General features: G+C 43.9%; 1 protein-coding gene across 7 annotated transcripts in view; it reads left to right on the top strand.

The window, feature by feature from the left end:
* Nucleotides 1-23,219, top strand: part of mvb12ba (multivesicular body subunit 12Ba) — a 92,555-nt gene that overhangs the window by 63,664 nt on the left and 5,672 nt on the right. For all 7 annotated transcript variants that reach the window (XR_009784543.1, XR_009784542.1, XM_061747538.1 and 4 more), the window contains 2 exons: nucleotides 15,123-15,217; nucleotides 16,943-16,998. Coding sequence is in view for 5 of the 7 variants with exons in the window: in XM_061747538.1 (XP_061603522.1) it covers nucleotides 15,123-15,217; nucleotides 16,943-16,998 (151 nt within the window). In the remaining 2 variants the exon portion in view is untranslated. The remainder of the gene's footprint in view (nucleotides 1-15,122; nucleotides 15,218-16,942; nucleotides 16,999-23,219) is intronic.

Below are 23,219 nucleotides of genomic sequence, written 5' to 3' on the forward strand. Positions count from 1 at the left end.
GATGATTGACTTTGTGGTGGTGTCATTGGACTTGCGGCCGCATGTCTTGGGTGAAGAGAGGGGCGGAGCTGTCAACTGATCACCACCTGGTGGTGAGTTGGCTCCGATGGTGGGGGAAGATGCCGGTCCAATGTGGCAGGCCCAAACGTATTGTTAGGGTCTGCTGGGAACGTCTGGCGGAATTCCCCTGTCAGAAGGAGTTTCAACTCCCACCTCCGACAGAACTTTTCTCATGTTCCGGGGGACAATGAGTCCGAGTGGACCATGTTCCGCGCCTCCATTGCTGAGGCGGCCGACCGGAGCTGTGGCCGTAAGGTGGTTGGTGCCGGTCATGGCGGCAATCCCCGAAACCGTTAGTGGATACCAACGGTGAGGGATGCCGTCAAGCTGAAGAAGGAGTCCTATCGGGCCTTTTTGGCCTGTGGGACTCTTGAGGCAGCTGATGGGTACCAAGCTGGCCCAGCGGAATGCAGCTTTGGTGGTCGCTGAAGCAAAAACTCGGGCATGGAATTCGGTGAGGAAATTCTGGGTTAGGGTTCCATCCAGCGTCTCAGGAGGGAGAAGCAGTGCACCATCAACACTGTGTATAGTGGGGATGGGGCGCTGCTGACCTCGACTCGGGACGTTGAGAGCCGGGTGGGGAGAATACTTCGAAGACGTCCTCAATTCCACCGACACGCCTTCCCATGAGGGAGCAGAGTCTGGGTTCTCTGAGATGGGCTCTCCTATCTCTGGGGTTGAGGTCACTGAGGTGGTGAAAAAGCTCCTCGGTGGCGAGGCCCTGGGGTGGATGAGATTCGCCTGGAGTTCCTAAAGGCTCTGGATGTTGTAGGGCTGTCCTGGTTAACACGCCTCTGCAACATCGCATGGACATCGGGGACAGTGCCTCTGGATTGGCAGACTCGGGTGGTGGTGGTCCCCCTCTTTAAGAAGGGGGACCGGAGGGTGTGTTCCAACTCCAGGGGTATCACACTCCTCAGCCTCCCTGGTAAGGTGTATTCAGGGGTGCTGGAGAGGAGGGTCCGTCGGGAAGTTGAATCTCAGATTCAGGAAGAGCAGTGTGGTTTTCGGCAGTGGAACAGTGGACCAGCTCTACACCCTTGGCAGGGTCCTCAAGGATGCATGGGAGTTCGCCCAACCAGTCTACATGTGTTTTGTGGACTTGGAGAAGGCGTTTGACCATGTCCCTCAGGGGGTCCTGTAGGGGCTGCTTCGGGAGTATGGGGTACCGAACCCCCTGATTCGGGCTGTTCGGTCCCTGTACGACCGGAGTCAGAGTTTGGTCCGCATATCCGGCAGTAAGTCGGACTCATTTCCGGTGAAGGTTGGACTGCGCCAGGCTGCCTTTTGTCACAGATTCTGTTCCTAACTTTTATGGACAGAATTTCGAGGCACAGCCGAGGCGTAGAGGGGGTCCGGTTTGGTGGCCTCGGTATTGCATCTCTGCTTTTTGCAGATGATGTGGTTCTGTTGGCTTCATCAAGCCGTGACATCCAACTCTCACTGGAGCATTTCGCAGCTGAGTGTGAAGCGGCTGGGATGAGAATCAGCACCTCCAAATCTGAGACCATGGTCCTCAGTCGGAAAAGGGTGGCGTCCCTTTCCAGGTCGGGGATGAGATCCTGCCCTAAGTGGAGGAATTCAAGTATCTCGGGGTCTTGTTCACGAGTGAGCGAAGAATGGAACGGGACATCGACAGGCGGATCGGTGCAGCGTCTGCAGTGATGCGGAATTTGTATCGCTCCGTTGTGGTAAAGAAGAAGCTAAGCTGAAAGGCGAAGCTCTCGATTTTCCGGTCGATTTACGTTCCTACCCTCACCTATGGTCACGAGCTGTGGGTCATGACCGAAAGAACAAGATCCCGGATACAAGCGGCCGAAATGAGTTTCCTCCGCAGGGTGTTCGGCCGGGCTCTCCCTTAGAGATAGGATGAGAATCTCTGGTATCCGGGAGGATCTCAGAGTAGAGCCGCTGCTCCTCCACATCGAGAGGAGCCAGATGAGGTGGCTGGGGCATCTGATTCGGATGCCTCCCGGTGAAGTGTTCCGGGCATGTCCCAGCGGGAGGAGACCCCGGGGATGACCCAGGACACGTTGGAGAGAATACATCCTTCGGCTGGCCTGGGCACGCCTCGGGATCCCCCGGAAGAGCTGGATGAAGTGGGTGGGGAGAGGGAAGTCTGGGCGTCCCTGCTAAAGCTACTGCCCTCTCGACCCGACCTCTGATAAGCGGTAGAAAATGGATGGATGGATGGAGTTGCACGCCCTAACCACCGCATTGTTATCCGACATAATCTGCCACTTTCTAGAGACAATTTTGGACTCTAGTCTGCTCTGAAATATGAACATTTTCCAATTTGAAAGAAAATTAACTTGTGTACAAAAGTGTAGACGAGATTGTAAAGCAGCATCCAAAGCTGATCCAGACAGGGTATGGTGACGCTCAAGCTGTTTTTAATAAAAAAAAGTATTTTTGTCATCTTCTAGCATTGTATCCTCAAATCTTGTTGGTCTGCTTGCTTGGATCCCCAGCTACTACATATATTACCCAATAGTACCTGGTTTTGACTATGGAAATGGGTCAAAATCACCTTTTAATGCATGTTCATGACAATAAAAGGTGATTCTTCTTCTTCTTCAAAAGCATATAGAGCAGTGGCTCTAAAACCTTTTACAGTTCCACCTCAAAAAATGCCATCAACGTTAAAATAAAGTAGCGTAGTAGGTTGGCCCATGTGTTCATCAAAAATGAGGTAGACCTTAAACTATTCCAAAAAAAGTATAGGTCAAGTTTTCAAACTGCTAGCAAGATCTCAATGTACTCACTGTACTCTCTGCCCAAAAAAATGCCCCCAACTCACTAACGTTACCGTGTACGGCACGTGTAAGCCATCTCATCTGGCTCCTCTCGATGCGGAGCAGCAGGAGGTCTACTCTGAGCACCTCCCGGATGACCAAGCTTCTCACTCTATCTCTAAGGGCTCTCCCTTAGAGATAGAGTGAGAAGCACCCTGGACACCCTGCAGAGGAAACTCATTTCGTCCGCTTTGTAGCATATATGGGTTAAATGAAAATGTAATTAATTTAGGAGAAAAGAATGACCTGGAAGCGACACCTGTGTCGATTCCGGTTTATCGTAATTTTAAATTACAGCGTTATAAATCAAGCTATTTTATCTATAAGGGGCACCACGTCACTTATTATGTGGATAAAAATTTAGGAAAAGCGACGAGAAACCTTTTTATCAGTCTCGTAATCTAAAGCTACACTTTATGAAACTTTGATAATAGTTCCAGACGTCCAGAGGTTTCTTTCCTCGAATCCAAACACACACAACAATGCAGGTAGTGAATTTTATGGAAAATTTAATGATCTAACATGGGGAATCTACAGGGAAAGAACACAGAAAAACACAAACAAAGTACGGACGAACATTGGCAAAGGAAACTGATTTATGATGTGAGATTGATAGAATGAGCATGCAGTGAATGCATATAGGGGATTCCTGTTCTCGTTAGTTTAAACCCAAATATGCACTAATCAGTACTTTTAGTAGACCGCAATGTTGGATTTACGTGTCTTGAACACGTTTGAGGGAGGCGGGTCAAGCTTCCGAGTTTTCGGCCGGCCCGGTCCCCACCGGGAACAGGTGGATTTGTGAGGAAAGAAGAAAAAGGAGCCCAAAAGGTTCCCAGGCAGGAGCCCGGGTGTCTTGGTTTGTAAGACGTTCGGAACGGGTGCGTTGTGCCCGCTTTCGTTCCCTCGGGGTAAGCTCAGGCCCCCAAACAGGGTAGCTCGGAGCGCTTGCAGGATGCTCTGCAGCCGGGGATGGTCCGATGTGTCCTCGTCACCTTGTGGTGAGGTGGGCATCCTGCCTGGGCCAGTCGTCGGCAAGTTGGTCGGGTGAGACAAGAGCTGCCTCAGAGAGCATAGCTCCAGCCTTTTTATGGCCGAAGCGAGCCAAAAGGTAGTGGTTTACCCCCCCTCCTTCCTCTCCCACCACCTTCAGGACCAAAGGGGGAGCTGGACCGCCTCTGAGTGTTAAATTCCCAATTTGGGATTATTTCGTCGTTTAAAACCAGTGGAATAAAATATTTAAGATAACGAGACCATTTTCCCGCTTTGCATTGTCCCACGCCCATCCTCTTTAATACCTGTAACGAATGTTTCAAATGTTATGTGATTGTTGAGACCACTACTATTTTCAATGTGGCATTTGTGTGGTGTGGAATGAAACATTTAATCTGGTTCAGTTGTCAACAGATTCAACATCAGACATTCAAGTTTGCAGAAATACAGTCACTACTGGCGTTAATCTAGAGTTATTAAAATATTAGCTCCCAGCCAAGTCTGGAGGCTGTGTTTCATGAACCCACGTCTGTAGTGCCGTTCTGTCGCCTGTGGGTGTCGCTGTTGCGCTTTTCAAACTCCCAGCTTTACTGGCCAAGTGGCACGGTACTCAGCAGGGTGGAGACGCCTTTGTTGGTGAAATCCTCCGGGCTGGCTGGTGGTGGTACTAAATTAATTTAGCATTCTAGTGCGAACTCTGTATCTTTGGTCTCCGCTTTGACGCTGTAGGCTGGTCCCAAGCCCAGATAAATGCAGAGGGTTGCGTAAGGAAGGGCATCCAGCTTAAAACTTTGCCAAACAAATTTGAAGCTCTGGGTGCTGGTAATTCACGTAGCGTCACCATGCCAAAGCAAATGTCTGTGTCTTGCTTCTGATGATTATGGCTGGTCATTCACTTAGCGTCTGTATGTGAAGTTACGTTACAGTCTTGGCCACTGGCTTGTAGCAATGTCAGAAGTTGATTGAACACGGCGTGGGACATAACAGTGATGTCTGCTGCGGGGTCAATCAGAGCTTCTCGGACAAGTTCTTGCTCAAGTGTAACAGTCAAATAGAACTTTCGGAAAGTACCTTTAGCGGTTAGTTCACCCAAAAGCTGTCGGAATGGCAGAACGTTATTTAGTAGCGTGATGTCACGCGACTCAGGGGCCTAGTCTGAGTCGTCGGACATTTAGGACGGCAAGAGAGGGGTTTAGGGATTGGTTGTCACAAAGTGGTCTGCTAAGGTTATGGCGAGGTTAGGTGGTCGTGGAGTCGACTGGGGTTACAGGGGCACTTGGCAGGTCATTAGGGGAACAACGGAGGTTACCTGTCTGACCTATCGTGTCCTCTGTGGCCCTGTTCGACTCAAGTCAGGCCTAGTCATAATGATGGGTCCCGCTTTTTGTCTTTGTAATTCTTCGGCCACGGCACTAAATTCTCTTTGGGAGCTGTTAGTTTGGGAGCCCTTTTCCCGGTTGTCACTCGTCGTTTTAGGATCTCGGTTGGACGAGTCAGATTTAGGCTGGTCGTTACGGGCACCCTGTTTCAACATGTAAGTTTGGTGCGAATTAGAGCTGCGGTCATACCATGATTTTGATTTATCATTGGATTGGTGTTGTTGGTTACCAGGACCATTGTTGTATGAGGGCCGAGATTGGTTGTATGGGTTAAACGACTTCTTTTGATTGTCGGGTTTAACAGAGTCTTGAGAGAGTCTGAGTCTTGTGCTTTAGAGGGACGGTGTTTTTGTTTAGCTAAACCTTTGGCGGCCAGTTCACGCAGTTGGGCACTGGGCAGTGTGCACGCTGCTACGCCCAGCTGGTGGCTGGTGTGAGGATGAAGGATTTCGACAAAGTGTTTTGAAATTTTTGTCCTTTTCCATATTGGGCTCATTTAAATTTACAAAGTACACCTTACGCGGCCGGCAGTAATAAGCTTAGGATGTCTCAAGTCTCCCCTGTTTAACTGTGAGGGCTGCAGATAACCCGGTTGCGGCCTCTGGGTCATCAAATTCTTGAGACAATGCTTGGCAGAGGGCCGGGTAATCGGCCAGCACATGAGCCGGTTGTCGTTCAATTAAGCTACTGACTTCTCAGCTAGATGTAACTTAGATAAGGTACGGTCTGTCGTCCGTAGTCGCAGAAGGGAATCGCTTTAGGTAAAATTCGAAGGTCTCTATGTCGTGTGACCCGTTTGGCTTCGGTTCAAACCTCGGAATGTTGCGCGCAACTTTGTCTAAGTCTTTTATAGTCATCCCTGCAGCAGTGCTGGGTGGAGGGAGAGTCGGGGGTGAGCCAAAAAGGTGAGCTGCGACTGGTGGGGCCGCCACCCATGAGGAAGCCGCACGGCGCCCCCTGAAGGTGGGTTCCGGCCAAGAGGTTGGAGATGTTTTGTAGGGCTCTGGGACACTTTTGGTGAGGGAGGCCCCCAGGCTGTCTGTAGCAGGGACCGGAGCACTGGGATGAGTCAGAGAGTTGGCGGACAGCTGTTGAGCTAATTGTAGCTCACGTCTGACGTGGGCTAACTCATCTTCTTGTCCCGGAGCTGTTACTGGAGGCGGGACAGCTCCGTCTCTAGGATTGCCATCTGTGTCCTGAGCCCGTAGGGCTGTTCCATCTCTTTGGAGCGTTTTGTTTTGAGTGTTTCGGTGCGTTCGGTGAGCCGCTAGATGTCACCGGAAGCTTCGCACAGCAGAATAGTTGCTCGCAGCCTCGGCTGCAGCAGTGAGGTCGGCTATACGAGCCTCCGCATCGTTGTATTGCAATTCAACGTCAAGGAGGCGGGCTTCAGCCAAGTTTAAGCGCGCGGTGGTGTCTTGTAATTGTGCAGTTAACTGGACTTGTTTATGCTGTTCAGCTTCCAGTCTGCGTTTCACCAGAGCATCCTCGCAGTTGCTCCATTTGAGTTGGGCCACCAAGTTCAGCACCATGCAGCCAAGCGTTCGTGCGAGATTTTTATCTCTTGAGGTTTTGTGCTCGGCGTCACTCATAAGTTGTGTGATGTTATCATTGAGTACTTCAAGGCCAGCATTTTTGACAGACTCCGCATAGCCCGGGACAAGGTCCCGTGTAAAATTGCTGACGAGCTCTTCCAGTGTGTCAAGATTGTCAAATTGACTGGGACTTTCTGAAAGTTCCGCCATGATTGCGTTGCGCGTACGGTCGCTGTACGAGGTACGCACCTAAATTGTTTGTAATGTAGGCTCGTTTGAGCAGTGTGTCTAGTTTGGAATAGAGGCAAAATATAGGCGATGTAATTATGTGTTAAACACTTAAATTGTGTTTGCATATTATGGTGTGAGGGTTTATCAAGTACTTTAAAGGTGTTTAAGAATGTGCGTAGAAGCAGTGATTGAGTAGCACAAAGGTTTTGACGGTGTCACGCTATGCGCACAAAATTTATTTGATCGAATTAAATTGCTGCGTGAGGGTTGGAAATTTAATTGGTGATTTAGAATAGTTGCGAAGGGCGCTTGATGGAGTGAAACGAATCAGCTTGTTGACTAAATTTGAAACTAATTTAGCCAATTAATTTATTTAGATTGGATAAATAAAGTTTTGTTATCATAATTTAGTTAAGCAAAAGCGGTTGTCAGTTTAACTCGTTGGAAGGTGTTGTGCACGTTTGCTGGCGGAAGGTGGCGGTGTTGCTGTATAGCAATGCAGCGCCTTCCAGTGGTGAAACTCGTTAGAGTCTCACGTTGTAAATCCCAAAATTGGTTAAAAATACCAGCCATAAAGCTTTAAAGCACGATTGTGGTGTCAGCGTTTCGAAAACAAGCGAAAACGGAGGCTTTTAACTTAAAAACACTCTTTCTAACTATCGTGGATTGAGGCAAGCTCTCTGGGGTGTTCGGTTTCCTAGGCAACAGGTGACGCCAGGTCGCGCGGTGCTCACAGCGGAGCAGTGCACACCGGAAGCTTACCAGCAGAAAAAGCACACCGCGATGCTTATTATGAAAGCCCACGTTTATTGTCTCAAAAGCAACGACCCAAGATAAACACCTTAGCACACATTCGGTAACAGCTGACTGGCGGCTGAGCAGCGGCTAGTCTGCGACAGCTTCCAGTCAGACAGCCGGAGGTTGCGTGATGGAATGAACGTCCACGAGGGGGCACTCGAGGACAACCCAGAGCTTATGCTACGGATCATGCCATGAAGGAGGAAACCGAGGTGGCAACGTCACGGTGACATCACGTCTCCCCAAAAGAAGACGAATTGCGAAGCCTTAAGTCTATAAATGACCAAATGGCGTTCAATGAGAGGCTTGTGGTTTTTTAACACAAAGCGAAAATGGCACCTGTCATGGGTGTTTTTTTTTTCTTTCAAAGACGGAAAGCTAAACTCTTAGCTCGGAGCTTACTTACCATACAACAGGGATTCTCGGTATAATGACGCCTCCTAGTGGCGGCCAGTGACTTCCCAAATCGACTATTAACACAGCGATGCTCAAAATGAAATTCCCATAACCACAACGGCCATATAGCTAGTCTGGTTAGATACTCCAGACGCTATAACGGGAGCAGATGAGACCTATTCAAACGTTCAGAATTCGTGACCCATTTGCGGTTCTCAAAGGCCTTTTCAAGCAGAACTTTCCAAAGGGAATTTTCTCACAGTTCAAAGCATCCAGCGCACAAAAACACGGATATCCAAATAACATTTGCAATGCAACAACTCTAGTCTCACGAGGGCTAACCTTTTGTTTTTCTCATTAACAAGTGCTTGGAACTTGGTCGCTATGGTAACGGAATGTGCTCACACACAGACAACCTAGATAGACAAAACGTGCCTAAACATGACCCTGCCAAGATGGCGGCTGCCGTCTCGGTTTGTTGCAAAATAGTGAGTTTTTGTGTGTTTGGGTTGGAAAAAACTTGGTATCTCCTCACGCGGGTTGCACCAATATGTAGCGTATATGGGTTAAATAAAAATGTAATTAAGTGACGCACTTACGGTTTATCGTAATTTTAAATTACAGCGTTATAAATCAAGCTATTTTACCTATAAGAGGGCCACCACGTCGCTTTTTGTGTGGGTAAAATTTAGAAAAGCGACGAGAAACCTTTTTATCAGTCTCGTAATCTGAAGGTTTCTACACTTTATGAAACTTTGATCAGTTCTAGATGTCCAGAGGTTTCTTTCCTCAAACCCAAACACACACAACAATGCAGGTAGTGAATTTTATGAAAAATGTAATGATCTAACATGGGGATTCTACAGGGAAACAACACAGAAAAACGCAAACAAACAAAGTATAGACGAACATTGGCAAAGGAACCTGACTTGTGATGTGAGATTCGTAGAAAGAGCGTGTAGTGAATGCATATAGCTGCGGATTCCTGTACTCGTTAATTTAAACCTAAATATGCACTAATCTGTACTTTTAGTAGACAGCAATGTTGGACTTACGTGTCTTGAACACGTTTGAGGCAGAGGGGGGTCAAGCTTCCGAGTGTTCGGCCGGCCCGGTCCGCACCGGCAACAGGTGGATTTGGCAGGAAAGGGAGAAGAAAAAAAAGGAACACAAAAAGTTCCCAGGGAGGACGGCAGGAGCCTGGGTGTCTTGGCTCGCAAGATGTTCAGAACGGACGCGTTGTGCCCGATTACGTTCCCCTTGGGGTGAACTCAGGCCCCCAAACAGGGTAGCTCGGTATGGAATTCTTTGGATGAACGCTCATATTTGTTTGGCAAAGTTTTAAGCTGGATGCCCGTCCTTACGCAACCCTCTGCATTTATCTGGGCTTGGGACCAGCCTACAGCGTCAAAGCGGAGACCAAAGATACCGAGTTCGCACTAGAACACTAAATTAATTAACTACCACCACCAGACAGCCCGGAGGATTTCACCAACAAAGGCGTCTCCACCCTGCTGGGTACCGCGCCACTTGGCCAGTAAAGCTGGGAGTTTGAACAGGGCAACAGCGACACCCAAAGGCGACGGAACGGCACTAAAGACGCGGGTTCATGAAACACAGTCTGTACCGGACTTGGCTGGGAGTTAATATTTTAAGAATTTTAAATGAACGCCACTAGTGACTGTATTTTTGCAAACTTGAATGTCTGATGTTGAATCTGTTGACAACTAAACCAGATGAAAAGTTTCACTCCACACCACACAAATGCCACATTGAAAATAGTAGTGGTCTCAACAATCACATAACATTTGAAACATTCGTTACAGGTATTAAAGAGGACGTGGGTCATCCTAACCGCTTTGCACTTGGCTGCAAACCGCTCCAGTGTGAGTTAAAGATTGCAGCTTGATGAAGCCAACAGAACCACATCATCTGCAAAAAGCAAAAAAGTAATACTGATGTCACCAAACTGGAACCCCTCAATTCAGTTTTGTCAATAAAGGTTATATACAAAATCGATGAAAAAGGTGCAGCCTTGGTGGAGTACAACCCTCACTGAAAATGAATCCGAATTACTGCCGGCAATGTGGACCAAACTGGTGAGCTCATGAGAAGAGGGACCCATGTTGCCGCTTCAGGCTGTGCCTGGCTGGGCCCCGTGGGAGCAGGCCCAGCCACCAGGTGCTGGAATCCTGTATTAATCTTTTAAGTTCGAAAGCCGCATTTGTGAAAGCTTCATAATGACATTTTGGGTCACTTCCTATTCATTTTGGGGGCACCTCCTTTTCATTTTGGGGAACTTCCTGTTCAATTTGGGACACTTCTGATTCATTTCCTGGGGTACTACCTGTTCAAATTGGGCAGAGGAATGAACTCAACAGTTTTAAGTTGGAACGTTTGAATCAGTCAATGTATATGTGTACTATGTGGAATTTAAAGCTAACTCTGTGGGGCCATTATTGTTGCAAAAGCATTTGCAAATGCACATTTCAATCCACAAATATGTCGAAAGGCTCACATTTTAGGTTTACAGATGTTTTTCTTCATCCTCGAAACAAGGCGGGTCGAGTTGATGCCAAGAAAAATCTACTTTGTTGTGATTTGACCACAGCACTTTCTCCCAAGACTTTTCTGATTCATGAGGAATGTGGCCAATAGTCCTATAGTGTGGGGGAAGAGTGAGGATACAGGGGAGAAGAGATAGCAAGGGTGGAGGACTTTAAATACTTGGGGTCAACCGTCCAGAGCAATGGCGAGTGTGGTCAGGAAGTGAAGAAACGAGTCCAAGCAGGTGGAACGGGTGGAGGAAGATGTCAGGTGTGTTATGTGACAGAAGAGTCTCTGCTAGGATGAAAGGCAAAGTTCAGAATCAGAATCATCTTTATTTGCCAAGTATGTCCAAAAAACACACAAGGAATTTGTCTCCGGTAGTTGGAGCCGCTCTAGTACGACAACAGACAGTCAAATTACAGAGAACACTTTTGAGACATAAAGACATTGAGGAAAACAGTCACTGAGCAATAAAGGGTTGCTAGTTATCTGGTAATGCCGGTACTTTTTTTTTTTTTGACAATTGTGCAAAAAGATGCAGAGTCCTCTAGCACTAAGAGCAGTTTGAAAGACTGATATTGCAATAGCCCGGTGCAATGACCATTGTGCATAGGGCGCCGAGACTTCAAGCGAGTAGTGCGATAATCTGGGACAATGTTGATTGTGCAAATGTTGCAGATACTCCTCAATCAGTGTGCAAATGGAGCAGATGCTACTCTGGCATGAGTGGCCAGTATTGGTCAACAACAGATATGCAAATAGTGCAGCGTGGCGAGACTACTACAGTGAGTGCACAAGTAATGTATAATTGGTCCCACAGAAATGTGACAACAAACGCAAAAATTGCCATCATGTTTTTCTTTCACCTCTCGGTCACATCCTACCTGTGGTGCATAGCCACTAATCACATTATACATAACACCCTCAATTTCATGTTTAAGCCTCATCACTTGATCTGATACTCTTTGCACCTCCAAAACAGCTAACCCTTCCTTTAAAATAACCCCAAGTCCATTTGTCTTCCCATCTACGCCATGATAAAATTATTTGAACCCTGCCCCTAAACTTCTAGCTTTACTGCCTTTCCACCTGCGGTCCTGGACACACACTATATCAACCTTTCTCCTCCTAATCATCATGTCAACCATCTCCTGAGCTTTTCCTGTCATAGCCCCAAGATTCAAAGTCCCCACATTCAGTTCTAGGCTCTGTGCTTTCCTCTTCTCTTTCTGCCTGAGAACCCGCTTTCTACCTCTCCTTCGTCTTTGACCCACAGTAGCTGAATTACCAACGGCGCCCTATTGGTCAACGGCACCGGTGGCAAACGTTAACCCGGGCCACGACCAATCCGGTATGGAATCTTTTTGATGAACGCTCATTTTTATTTCACAAACTTTTAAACCGATGCCTATCCTGACGCAACCCTCTGCACTTATCCGGGCTTGGGACCGGCCTTCAGTTTGCACTTGCTTGTCCCCACAACCCCCCCCTTCCCCCAAAAAAATCCAACCTATATGACACTGTGAAAAAGTCCAACACTTTGCAGCAATAACTGAAATCAATTGTTTGCAATAATTTTGGCTCACTCTTATTCGCAGAATAGTTTCAACTCAGTTACTGTTTATTGGAGGGTTTTCAAGCATGAACAGCATTTCAATTGGATTAAAGTCCGGACTTTGACTTGCCAACTTCAAAACCTTAATTTTGCTGTTTTTGAGGTGGCCTTGCTGGTATGTTTTTGGGTTCAGTGCATGAGCATGAGAGGAAGAACTGATGGCTGATGTTCGCCTACAGGATTTTCTGGTCGACAGGCAACGCAGTCTCAGACAATCACACTCCCTCCACCATTTGGGACTGTTGGCATGTTGTTGTTGTTTTTTTTTTAAATCAAAGGCTGTGTTATTTTTTTGTCAGATGCACATCTTCCAAAAGATTGACTTTTGTCTTTTCATTTTTTTCCCCAAAAGCCTTGATGTTTTTGGGAGAATGTGAGACAGGCATTTGTGTTCTTTTTGTTCAGCAGTGGTTTTCACCTCGGAACGCTTCCACGGATGCCATTTTTTCCCTGTATTTTTCTTACGGTTGAGTCATTAACATTGACCTCAACTGAGACCATTTAGAACTTTCTTTTTTGCGACCACCTGGGCCGGGTTGTAGCACCATATCATGGGCCCTCATACAGCACCTTAATTGAAACAAAAAAAAGAAAGAAAGACAAATATTTGTCAACGGGAGTCGTGACGCTAACACTTATTTCTTCCAGAAATTATTAGTCAACGGGTGGTTGGGCAACAATCATTTCCTTCCAGATATAATGGGGAGTAGTCAGCAAATGCTCAAGGCCCTGGGACAGTTCAAGCTTTTTTCCCCCATGTTTGATGCCCCTGCTCCTGGGTGGGTTGTTGTTGCACTCTGGGAGTAATTTTAGTTGGCTGACTACTCCTGGGTTACCCACTGTTCCCATTTTTCTCCATTTGTGAAGAAGTGCTCTGACCATCGTTGGCTGCAACTGACTTTTTACACTTTTGTAAACAAGGTTTGATCACTTTCTCATTTGTTCTTTAACTTCTTTGGATCGTGGCATGGTGCATTTATTTTTTAGATCTTGGGACCTATTTCACTTTCTCAGACAGGGTACTACAGTATTTAAGTGATTTCTTGAATCAAAAAAGCTGGTGGTAATCAGACTTGTTGCCCAACATTCCAAAAACTGGTTAATTACACTTAACCCTAACCCTATTTAACAAGGGCATGGGCAAATACATTTTATTACACATTACCAGATAGATTTGGTTTTTTTCCCTTAATAAATACAATCATCTTTCATAAACTGTGTTTTGTATTTACTTGCTTTTTTATGGGATATTAAAATTGGCTTGAAGATTCAAGACATTTAAAAAAAATCTGGAAGAGGGTAAATCATTTTTCAGGGCACTGAAAACTTGTGTGAACATTTGTTTTGTATGCTTTTTGACTCATTCGGTCTTTTACCATAATCAATCCACAATCAAAAAAAGATTCTATTTTTTTTTTTTTTAAGTGATCAAATTGACAATTCCTTCAGGGGATCAAATAATGACTCTTCCCACAGTGCAGTGTGTGTAAAAGCACCTTATGGCTAACCAGACAAAGGAAAAGCAAAAGCATAGTGAGAATTATTTGCAGGCCACATACAGTCGTGGTCACCATTATGGGCACCCCTTCATTTTTTGCATAACCTGTATAATGTCTTCAGAAATAAATGGAAATGTACCAAACTTATATCGTCAGGATCTTTAAATTGGAGGTCCAACGTAATTTAACAAAGAAATAATTTTTATTATCATTTCTTTAAACTTATTGTACCTCCAGAGGGGGAAAAACAAAAGAAAACAGCATGTCGAGCAATATTGGCACCCCACAATATTTGGCTGCACACCCTTTGGCAGCACACCATTTGGCAGCGATGACAGCCTCCAAACATTTCATACATCGATAAGCTTTTTGCACTTTTCAGGTGGTATTTTCTCCCACTCTTCCTTTGCAGGGTTCTTTTCCCCAAATGGAGATTTCAGCTCCCCAAAAGATTTTCAATTGGATTGAGATGAGAACTCATTGATGGCCATTTTAAAACAGTAATTTTTTTTTTCCCTTTTCAACCATTCCCGATTGCTTTTAAATGTGTGCTTTGGGTCTTTGTCTTGCTGGAGGACCCATGATCTTCGCCTCTTACACTGAAATTTCGCTCTAAAATCTCTTGATAATTTTCTTATTTCATGATAACTGTGATACAGTCAAGGCTTCCAGATGTAGCAAAGCAGCCCCACAGCATAATGTATCCTCCACCATGCTTGACTGTTGGCAAGGTCTTCTTTTCCTTAAAGGCTTCATTGCGCCGTGTGTAAACATACTATTTGTGTGCATTGCTATAAAGCTCTGTTTTCGTTTCATCTGTCCATAAAATATTATCATTTGCTCTTTTGTATCAAGTACAAGTTCTCTATAGAAAAATGTTGTTTCACATTTAGTACTTAAACATTATGGGTGCCAATAATGGTGAGCACAACTATATGGCTGTCAGGTCAGATTTTGACTTGCCTTGCTTTCATAAAGAGTGCCAGATAGTGCAGCTGTTTCCCATATGCGCCTTTTTTTAGTCCTCCATTTTAAGAAATGAAAATACTGGAAAAAAGTTAGACTATAGTTGATGTACTTCCTCACAGCTGCATAACAATACCTCAGTATCTAAAAGGCATAATTGAGCTTTGCCACTACACATTTTATTATTTGTATTCAATAATCATGTTGTATTTTAGGACGGCATTGAGGATTGGGAATCTGTTTTCAATTGTCTTACCTTTAAAGGTTTAATTAAATAAACTAAATAAAACAATTTTTGTCCACAGGCATTTTTCCATGACCCTTCCTGCCAGTTTCAGAGGGAAAAACACTACTCGACCAGATTATGAGCACCAAAACTCCAACTTCTACGCAATCTCTGGTTTGATATTCAACATCTCTCCGAAGTTTAAACTGGAAATTTGATCCAGTCTTTCTGGACTGGGCTAATTATATTTGATTGTCATTTTTTTCCTGATTAACTCCTCCAAAAAATTAGTCACTGGTGAATTTACTTTGGGAGCGACAGCATCATAGTGGCACTGACCCTGCTAATTGTAACTGAAACTGTTTACTATTGTCATTTTTAAAATAAAATAGTGATATTGCAAAAGCTAAATACAGTGCCATGAAAAAGTATTGGCCCCCTTCTCAAATTCTTGTTTTTGCATAGTTTCCCCACTTTGTTTAAGATCATCAAACAAATGTAAATATCAGACAAATATAACCAAGTGAAGTTTAAATGTTGATTTCATGTATTAAGGGAAAAAAACTATTCAAAGTTACCTGGCCCTGTGTGAAAAAGTAATTACCCCCCGATGAAATAATTGTGTTTAATCACAATTTTTGGTAGATTTTCACTGACCCCACCCAAGCCTCAATCAAGAAATCTCTCTTAAAGGATCTCTCCAGACAAAATCAAGTTGGACAATAGATCTAAAAAAGCTGCAACAAAATAACTCGATCCAAAGAATTTTTGGAACAGTCGAGAAGTAAAGTAAAAAAAGCCATTTCTAAAGCCTTAGGGTTCCAGTGAACCATGGGGAGAGCCATTATCCTCACATGGAAAAAACATGGAACAGTGAACCTTCCCAGGAGCTGGCCTACAAAGATTACCCCAAGAGAACAGCAATGACTCATCCAGGAGGACTCAAAGGAACTCAGGACAACTTCTAAAGAACTGCAGGCCTCCCTTGCCTAATTTAATGTCAGTGTTCATGACACAACAATAAGGAAGAGACGGCAAAAATGGCATCCATGGCAGAGTTCCAAGGCAAAAACCACTGCTAACCAAAAAGAACATAAAGGCTCGTCTTACTTTTGCAAAAAAAACATCTGAATGGGTCCCAAGACTTTTAGGCAAATATTATATGGACTGACGAGATGAAAGTTAAGCTTTTGGAAGGTGTGTGTCTCGTTACATTATCACACATAACATCATTCAGTAAAAGAACACTATACCAACAGTCAAACATGGTTGTGGTAGTGTGATGGTCTTTGGCTGCTTTTCTCCTTCAGGACCAGTACAACTTTCTGTGCTTGATGTAACCATGAATTCGGCTCTTTAACAGAAAATCGTGAAGGAGAATGTTCTGCAGCAGGATAATGTTCCAAAACACACCAGCAAGTCAACTTCTGAATGGCTTAAAAAGACAAAATGAAGGTTTTGGAGTGGCTTAGTCAAAGTCCAGACTTGATTCTGATTGAAATGCAGTGGCATGACCCTAAAAAGGCCATTTATGCTCAAACCATCTGTTTTTGCTGAATTCAAACAATTTTGCAAGGAAGAATGGGCCAAAATATCTCCACAGAGATGTAAAAGACTCATTGCCAGTTATAGAAAACACTTTCAGTTGTTGCTGCTGAGGATGGCCCAACCATTTATTAGATTTAGGGTCCATTACCTTTTAACACAGGGCCAGGTAACTTTTTTCCAAATACATTATTTATATGAAATAACCATTTAAAATCAGCTTTTTAAGTTTACTTGGTTTATATTTGTCTGATATTTGCATTTGTTTGATGATCTTAAACAGAAATATAAGAATTTGAGAAGGGGGCCAATACTTTTTCACGGCACTGTTATATATTAACCTGTGTCTTTCAGCCATGGATGGAGTGCCCTTCATGATCTCTGAGAAGTTTGCATGTGCCTCATCAGAAGTAAGTTTTTCTATTCCTACAGCAAGTATTGTTAATGTATTGTAAATGTACCTGTACTTAAGTAAATGTACTTTATAGTAGTAATGCAAAAAACAGTTAGCTGTATTCATGTATTGAGTACCAGTCATCCAGGTCTCGATAGTCCACAAGGTTTAATCAAAAGCATGTTGAGGTTTCATCAGTTGTAAATTCATGGTGCACACACATTTAAATCTTTGATACAATACTTTATTTGTTTTATAGCCTAAGATTAGGGCTGCACGATATTGGGAAAAAAATTATATTGAGTTTTTTTTTCTTTCTTTCTTCTGTAACACTGATATATATATTGCAGTGTGAAAAAATACAGGATAACATACTCGTGGCATGTGAAATCCAGCACACATTTTTCCTTTTCCCCTCCATGTATTTTTTTTTTTTACACATTATAGAGCACAAAAGTATGGTGAGGTATTTGTGTGAAGTTTACCTCTATTTAAATGCACTGTAGTATTGATCAGGTAAGTGTCCAGCCAGTCATTAAGTTTTAAATTATTTCTTTTCATGCACAGTTATAGTGTAGTCCGTATAGCACTATTCATTTGTTTTTAATCAATCTGTAATTTTACACATTCGTTTTAACATGATATGCATTAGCATTTCTGTATTTGAGTGCATTAGTTTAAAGTAAACAACACACACTGGTGTGTACACTTTGTACGTGGATCAGACTACAAGATTTTAATCCCTTTATTGGCCGGATATGCTATCGTGGCTGATTTTCCAGATCAGGTATGACAAAACTCCTTGTAGTGTGTGTCGCGTATATTGGGTTTTGGATAAAACGTAATTTATTTAAGAAATAAATTTGTTGAAGATGAAAGTTTTCGTTCTGTTCCGGTTTAGTCCGATAACGTCAGAATCAAACTAGTTTTGTCTCATAAAGGGTACCACATCACTTTTTATATGTATAAAATTTAGGGAAAAGCGACAAGAAACTTTTTATCAGTCTCATAATTTAAAGTTTGCTACATTCTATGAAATACGAGTTCTAGATGACAGAGCTTTACTTATTAAACTCAAAACACACACAAAACACAACAAGGAGTGAAATTGTATAGAATATTTAATGACATCTACAAAGGATCCATAGGGAAACACAGAGTCTAACTACAGGAAGAAAATAACACTTATAATGGTGAAAGACAGAAAAATAGACGTACGAAAAGGGAAATAGAACATTGTGTGTTGCTAAAGTTGAAAACGTGAGGCTTTAATGTGTTCAGTCCGAACGAGAGAGAGAGAGAGCAAAATTGGGATTTTGTGTGAAGCTAGTAATTTCCCCAAAATTATTAGGCACCTGTTGTGCTGTACTTACGACCGTAGATAAGTTGGTCGGTGGGGATGGTCTTTCTCCGGACATTTCATGAGGAAAACGAAGCAGGTTTAGTTGAAGGTGAAAACGATGTAGAAAAATAAAACAAAAACAAAAGAGGCGGAAGAAGAATTATTTTTTTTTGTTTGTCACGCTTTGTTGGTAGTCTATGACCGTCTCTCTCCCTGCCGGTTTTCGGGATCCGCTAGCATGTTCAGAGAACCCGCGTTTGGCTGGGAGCGTATCTGGTACCAACTGTTGCAGCAGCAACTGTTCTGGACGCTTAGCAGCGGTGATCCACAGAGGCTAGGAAGCCGGCTCTCCATCCCTAAGGCTCAAGTTTGCCGAGCCGCGTGTTTGAACAACAGAAGGGAGCCGTGCCGAGGTCACCCAGAGCAAGCCAGAGGAAAAACAGAGAGCCCACCAGAAGATGCGAGAGTCAGAGGTTAAATACCCCGGAGGCGTGTCCCAGAGGACAGAGGAAGACCACACCCCTCAACTTGAAATTCAGTCTGCAATTTACCCATAAGAATAGTGTAAAAATCATATCTTGATATAGAGTACTCCCAACTTTGTACTCTTACTCATAGATCAAGCATATACAATGATTGTTTAAACGTTAGTCTTTGCAAATCAACTGCTTATGGTTCAGTGCAACACTTTCATGCTGTTGGGCTTCAAATCAAGACAAGTTCTCGAAATCTCGCAGCTGCACCTGTAATGTTGACACACTGATACAGACATCAAAGCATACATTGAGAGTATTTCTGCAGAGTTCGTGAAATGTCACAACAGACATTTAATTTTCAATTCAAGAAAAACCCTGAATGGAAGTCCACCTTGCAGTAAATCTGAAACGTCAGTGGGTGGCGCCCGTGTCCCAGCAATTGTTCCTATTGAGGAGAGGATATCCCCAACTTTTGGCTGCTGTCAAGTTAAACGAAGAAAATGACTCTTTGATGACTGTAAACCAATAGTTAGACCTGCTAATTAATTTAGGGTCCACTTGACCTACGCCAGGCATTCTTTTAGTGGCCGTCTCACAGCAGGGCGGCTTGGAAGAATGCAGTTTATCAAGTTGTTGGTGGGGGGTGGGGGATGGTTTGGCAACTGGGTCAGAGTCACTACATGTTACATAATCCACAACCCACGATTTGGCCATACAACATCAAAATGAAATGTCTACCATTGGGGTATTCAACAAAAATTTTAAAAGGTCCAGATTGAGAAAAATTCTTTAAGCAATTTATCATTGTTTGTTTGTTTTCTATGTTCAGTGTTTGTTTGATACTCTTCTATGTACCCTGGCTTTGCAATATAGCATTTTATCACCCTCTTTAAATAACCTTTGTCAATACCAAAAAAAAATTCCCGAAAACTGTCAAAAAAACAACAACAAAGAATATATAGTACCCAATTTATTTAAAATTACTATACACACATGCATTATATGTCACACTTTTGTGTCATGGAATATCAATTGCATTCGATCGCTGGCAAAGAGAATTAAAATTATGGATTATATCACTTAATTTAAAACAGACCTCCTATTACAAGAAACGCACCTTATTGAGTCAGAAGAAAATTGCCTCATTGACTCTAATTTGACTCAGGCGATCTCGGCCTTTTATAACAGAAGACAAAGAGGAGTCTCAATACTAGTTCATAAAAGACTACTTTTTACAATAAATAGTACAGTAGCAGATCCAGAAGGCCGATACATAATTATACAGGCTACAATATTTAACAAACATTACACAATTGTCAATGTATACGCTCTTAATAAAGATGATCCAGCCTTTTTTCACATGCTCTTTTCACACTTGTATAACAGCCAATTCTACAATTATCATGGGAGGTGACTTTAACCTTCCGCTAAATCCCCTTATACTTATAAATCGCTCAAATCTCAAAAATAGCAATCAGCCACAATGTGCCAATATGTTAGAGTAGTATATGGACGACTTTAGACTTGTTGACATATGGAGGCTGAAAAAACCTACAAAAAGAGAATACACATTTTTCTCGTTGGTTCACTGCTCTTTCTCAATATGTTTTTTCTCTCAAACAATTCGGCAGCTCGAAGAATCATCTCCAAAATACATCCAATCATCATCAGTGGCCACGCAACAATTTATCTCAATCTAAAAATGTAGTCAAATCTGGGACCCCCACCAACATGGCGCTTTAACACGTCCCTATTGAAGGACCCGTACTTTGATTCTTTCGTGAGGAAGGACTGGGACGAGTTTTTGAAATTCAACAACTCTCCAAGCATATCCCCATCTCTGCTGTGGGAAACCGAGAAAGCTTCAATTAAATAGTCACGCAAAGACCCCACTCTCCTGGCTAATTATCAGCCCTTATCACTGATTAAGGTCTGGGACGGGGACCTGGCAGTGATAGTAACGGAGGTGAGGTGGGTTTTCATAGCTCCATGGCAGTGCTCCTGAGGCCGGGCTCGAGGGATGCTTGGCGTGGGGGCTCCCCTCTCATGCTCCGTGGGTGTTCCATGGGTTGCCCCCTTATCGTTCTCTTGTCGGGTGCCCCTATCCGCCTTCTTGTCCAACAAACAAGGGACACCGTCACGCCCTCAGGCTGGGCGGGGACTGGCTGTATTGTGGGTCCTCTGGGTTGAGGGGGGCATCTTGCTCTCCTGCAGGTGGGGTGGTCGGGGCGCATGCGGCGGCGGGGGGTGGTGGAGGGGTCTCTGGGGGGGGTGGCATTGGGTCCCCGCAGCCTCCTCCGAGTGGCCGGTTGTTGTGGTGCCTTGGTGGGGCCGGTTGATCATCCTGGGTCCCTCGGTGTGGGACGGGCTACTCTCGGGTGGACTCCTCAGCCCGATCCCGCCTTTCGATTGATTGGGTGGGGTCCTCAGGCTCCGCGGTGCAGGAACAGCAATTATAGGACACTTCGCTCAGTCATTGTGAATCCGAAACGGTGTCTATTCACTTGTATGTGCACACTTCTGGGACGTTTTCGCTGGGTTTGGGGCCACTCACTCATTGCGACAAATAATGAATATGCGAATTGCTTGGGTATCCCCTCACTCACACTCTGGTCCTATAGATGTTTATAATTTACATAGCCACTCCCACCACACTTCAGTTGTCCTGCATGCTTCCTCTCCTGTCTTATCTTGTCCTGTCCTTCCCTCACAGCGTGTAGCACTAGTGCCCTATACAACACTCATATCTAATGTGCCTTTGTTCTAGATATATAATGACTTAGTTATCTTGTATCCTGTTAGTGCTTTGTCTTTTGTTGTCTTCTTTTCTCACTCCTCTCTAGAAACCTTGTTCTGTTTGACTGATTGACTCTGATTCTCAATAAATATCCATTATAATAGTAAGAAACCACAGCGACAGCTTAAAAACTCCACTGTGACACAGTAAAACTGCATAAAAGGGATACGGATCCTCCATTCTGCTTGACCTAACAGCCGAACAAGACCAAAAAAAAAAAAAAGATATAGACGCATAACCTGCTGCCTTTTGTTTTCTCCGATAACTCTGTGACGCGGTCTGCCCAGTGTAGTTGGAAGCCCGGAAGCATTACGGCGCCACTGGGGACACAAAGCCGTGTCTCCATGAAGCACAGGGCTGCGGAACATCCGACTGAACCGTTTTAGAGGTCATGTTATGTTTGTTCTTAACATTTGTGTTTTGCTTCAAAATAGCATTTCACATATATGCACTTTTAATAACTGCTCCCAGTGGAAACGTCCCACTGAGAAGTACAAACAAAAATGACTCTGGCCATGCCATTTTAAGCACCATTTGTTCCAGATGTTCTCTTCCTTTACCGGTCATTTCCAGATCTTTCTACTCAACTTCCATGCCGAGTCTCTTTCTCTCTCCATTGCTACGTTTCTCATCTTTGTCTGGTCAGTGCACAGTCACTGATTACGGCCTTAGATGCAGATTTGATTGGCTGAAGGGAATGACTGACCTCGAATATGATTGGTCAGTTCAGTTCGTTACTACCGCAAAGCTTGAAATGCTGCACATTTAAAATAAAGTACCCCATATGTCTCGAATCATAAATGTTATTTATTTATTTATTTTTTGCTATGGTGACTGGGTTATAGATTAAAATATGAATATGAGACAAATGTTCAGAATTATAGCTTGTATTTCATGGTATTTAAATCAATGTGTTAAACATCTCAGGACAGCGCACCTTTTGTTTGAAGCCACCCACTTTTCAAGTGAGCAAAAGTATTGGAACATGTGACTGATGGGTGTCTTTAGTTGCCCAGGTGTTGCCTTTTAGATTGATTGCAGAAACATTAGATAGTGCTTGTTTTTGTCTTTGGGTTTCACCTGTGAAAACTGCATTTGCTGTTAAACAAACATGAAGACCAGAGCGCTACCTTTGGGAGAAAAGCAAACCACTTTGCAGCTGAGAGAAGAGGGGAAATTGATCAGAGCTATTGCACAAACATTGGGCATAGCCCATACAACAATTTGGAATGTCCTGAAAAAGAGAAAAACTACTGATGTACTGAGCAACAGACATCGAACAGGTCGGCCAAGGGTATCAACCCCAGTTGATGCCAGAAACATTTGAGAGCTGTGAAGAAACACCCAAAGACAACAGTCAGTGACATCACTGCCAATCTCCACAATCCACATTCCAATCTCCCATCAGTCACATGTTCCAATACTTTTGCTCACTTGAAAAGTGGGTGGCTTCAAACAAATGGTGCTTCAAAGAAAAGGTGCTCTGTCATGAGTTGAAGACATCTACCATGAAATAAAAGCTCGGATTCTGAACTTTTGTCTCATATTCATCTTTTGATCTGAAACCCAAATCTCTTCAATATACCAAAAAAAAAAGGAATTGACCTTGCCATTCCAATACT

The sequence above is a fragment of the Phyllopteryx taeniolatus genome, chromosome 15 (genome assembly GCF_024500385.1).
Source record: "Phyllopteryx taeniolatus isolate TA_2022b chromosome 15, UOR_Ptae_1.2, whole genome shotgun sequence".
Taxonomy (NCBI): domain Eukaryota; kingdom Metazoa; phylum Chordata; class Actinopteri; order Syngnathiformes; family Syngnathidae; genus Phyllopteryx; species Phyllopteryx taeniolatus.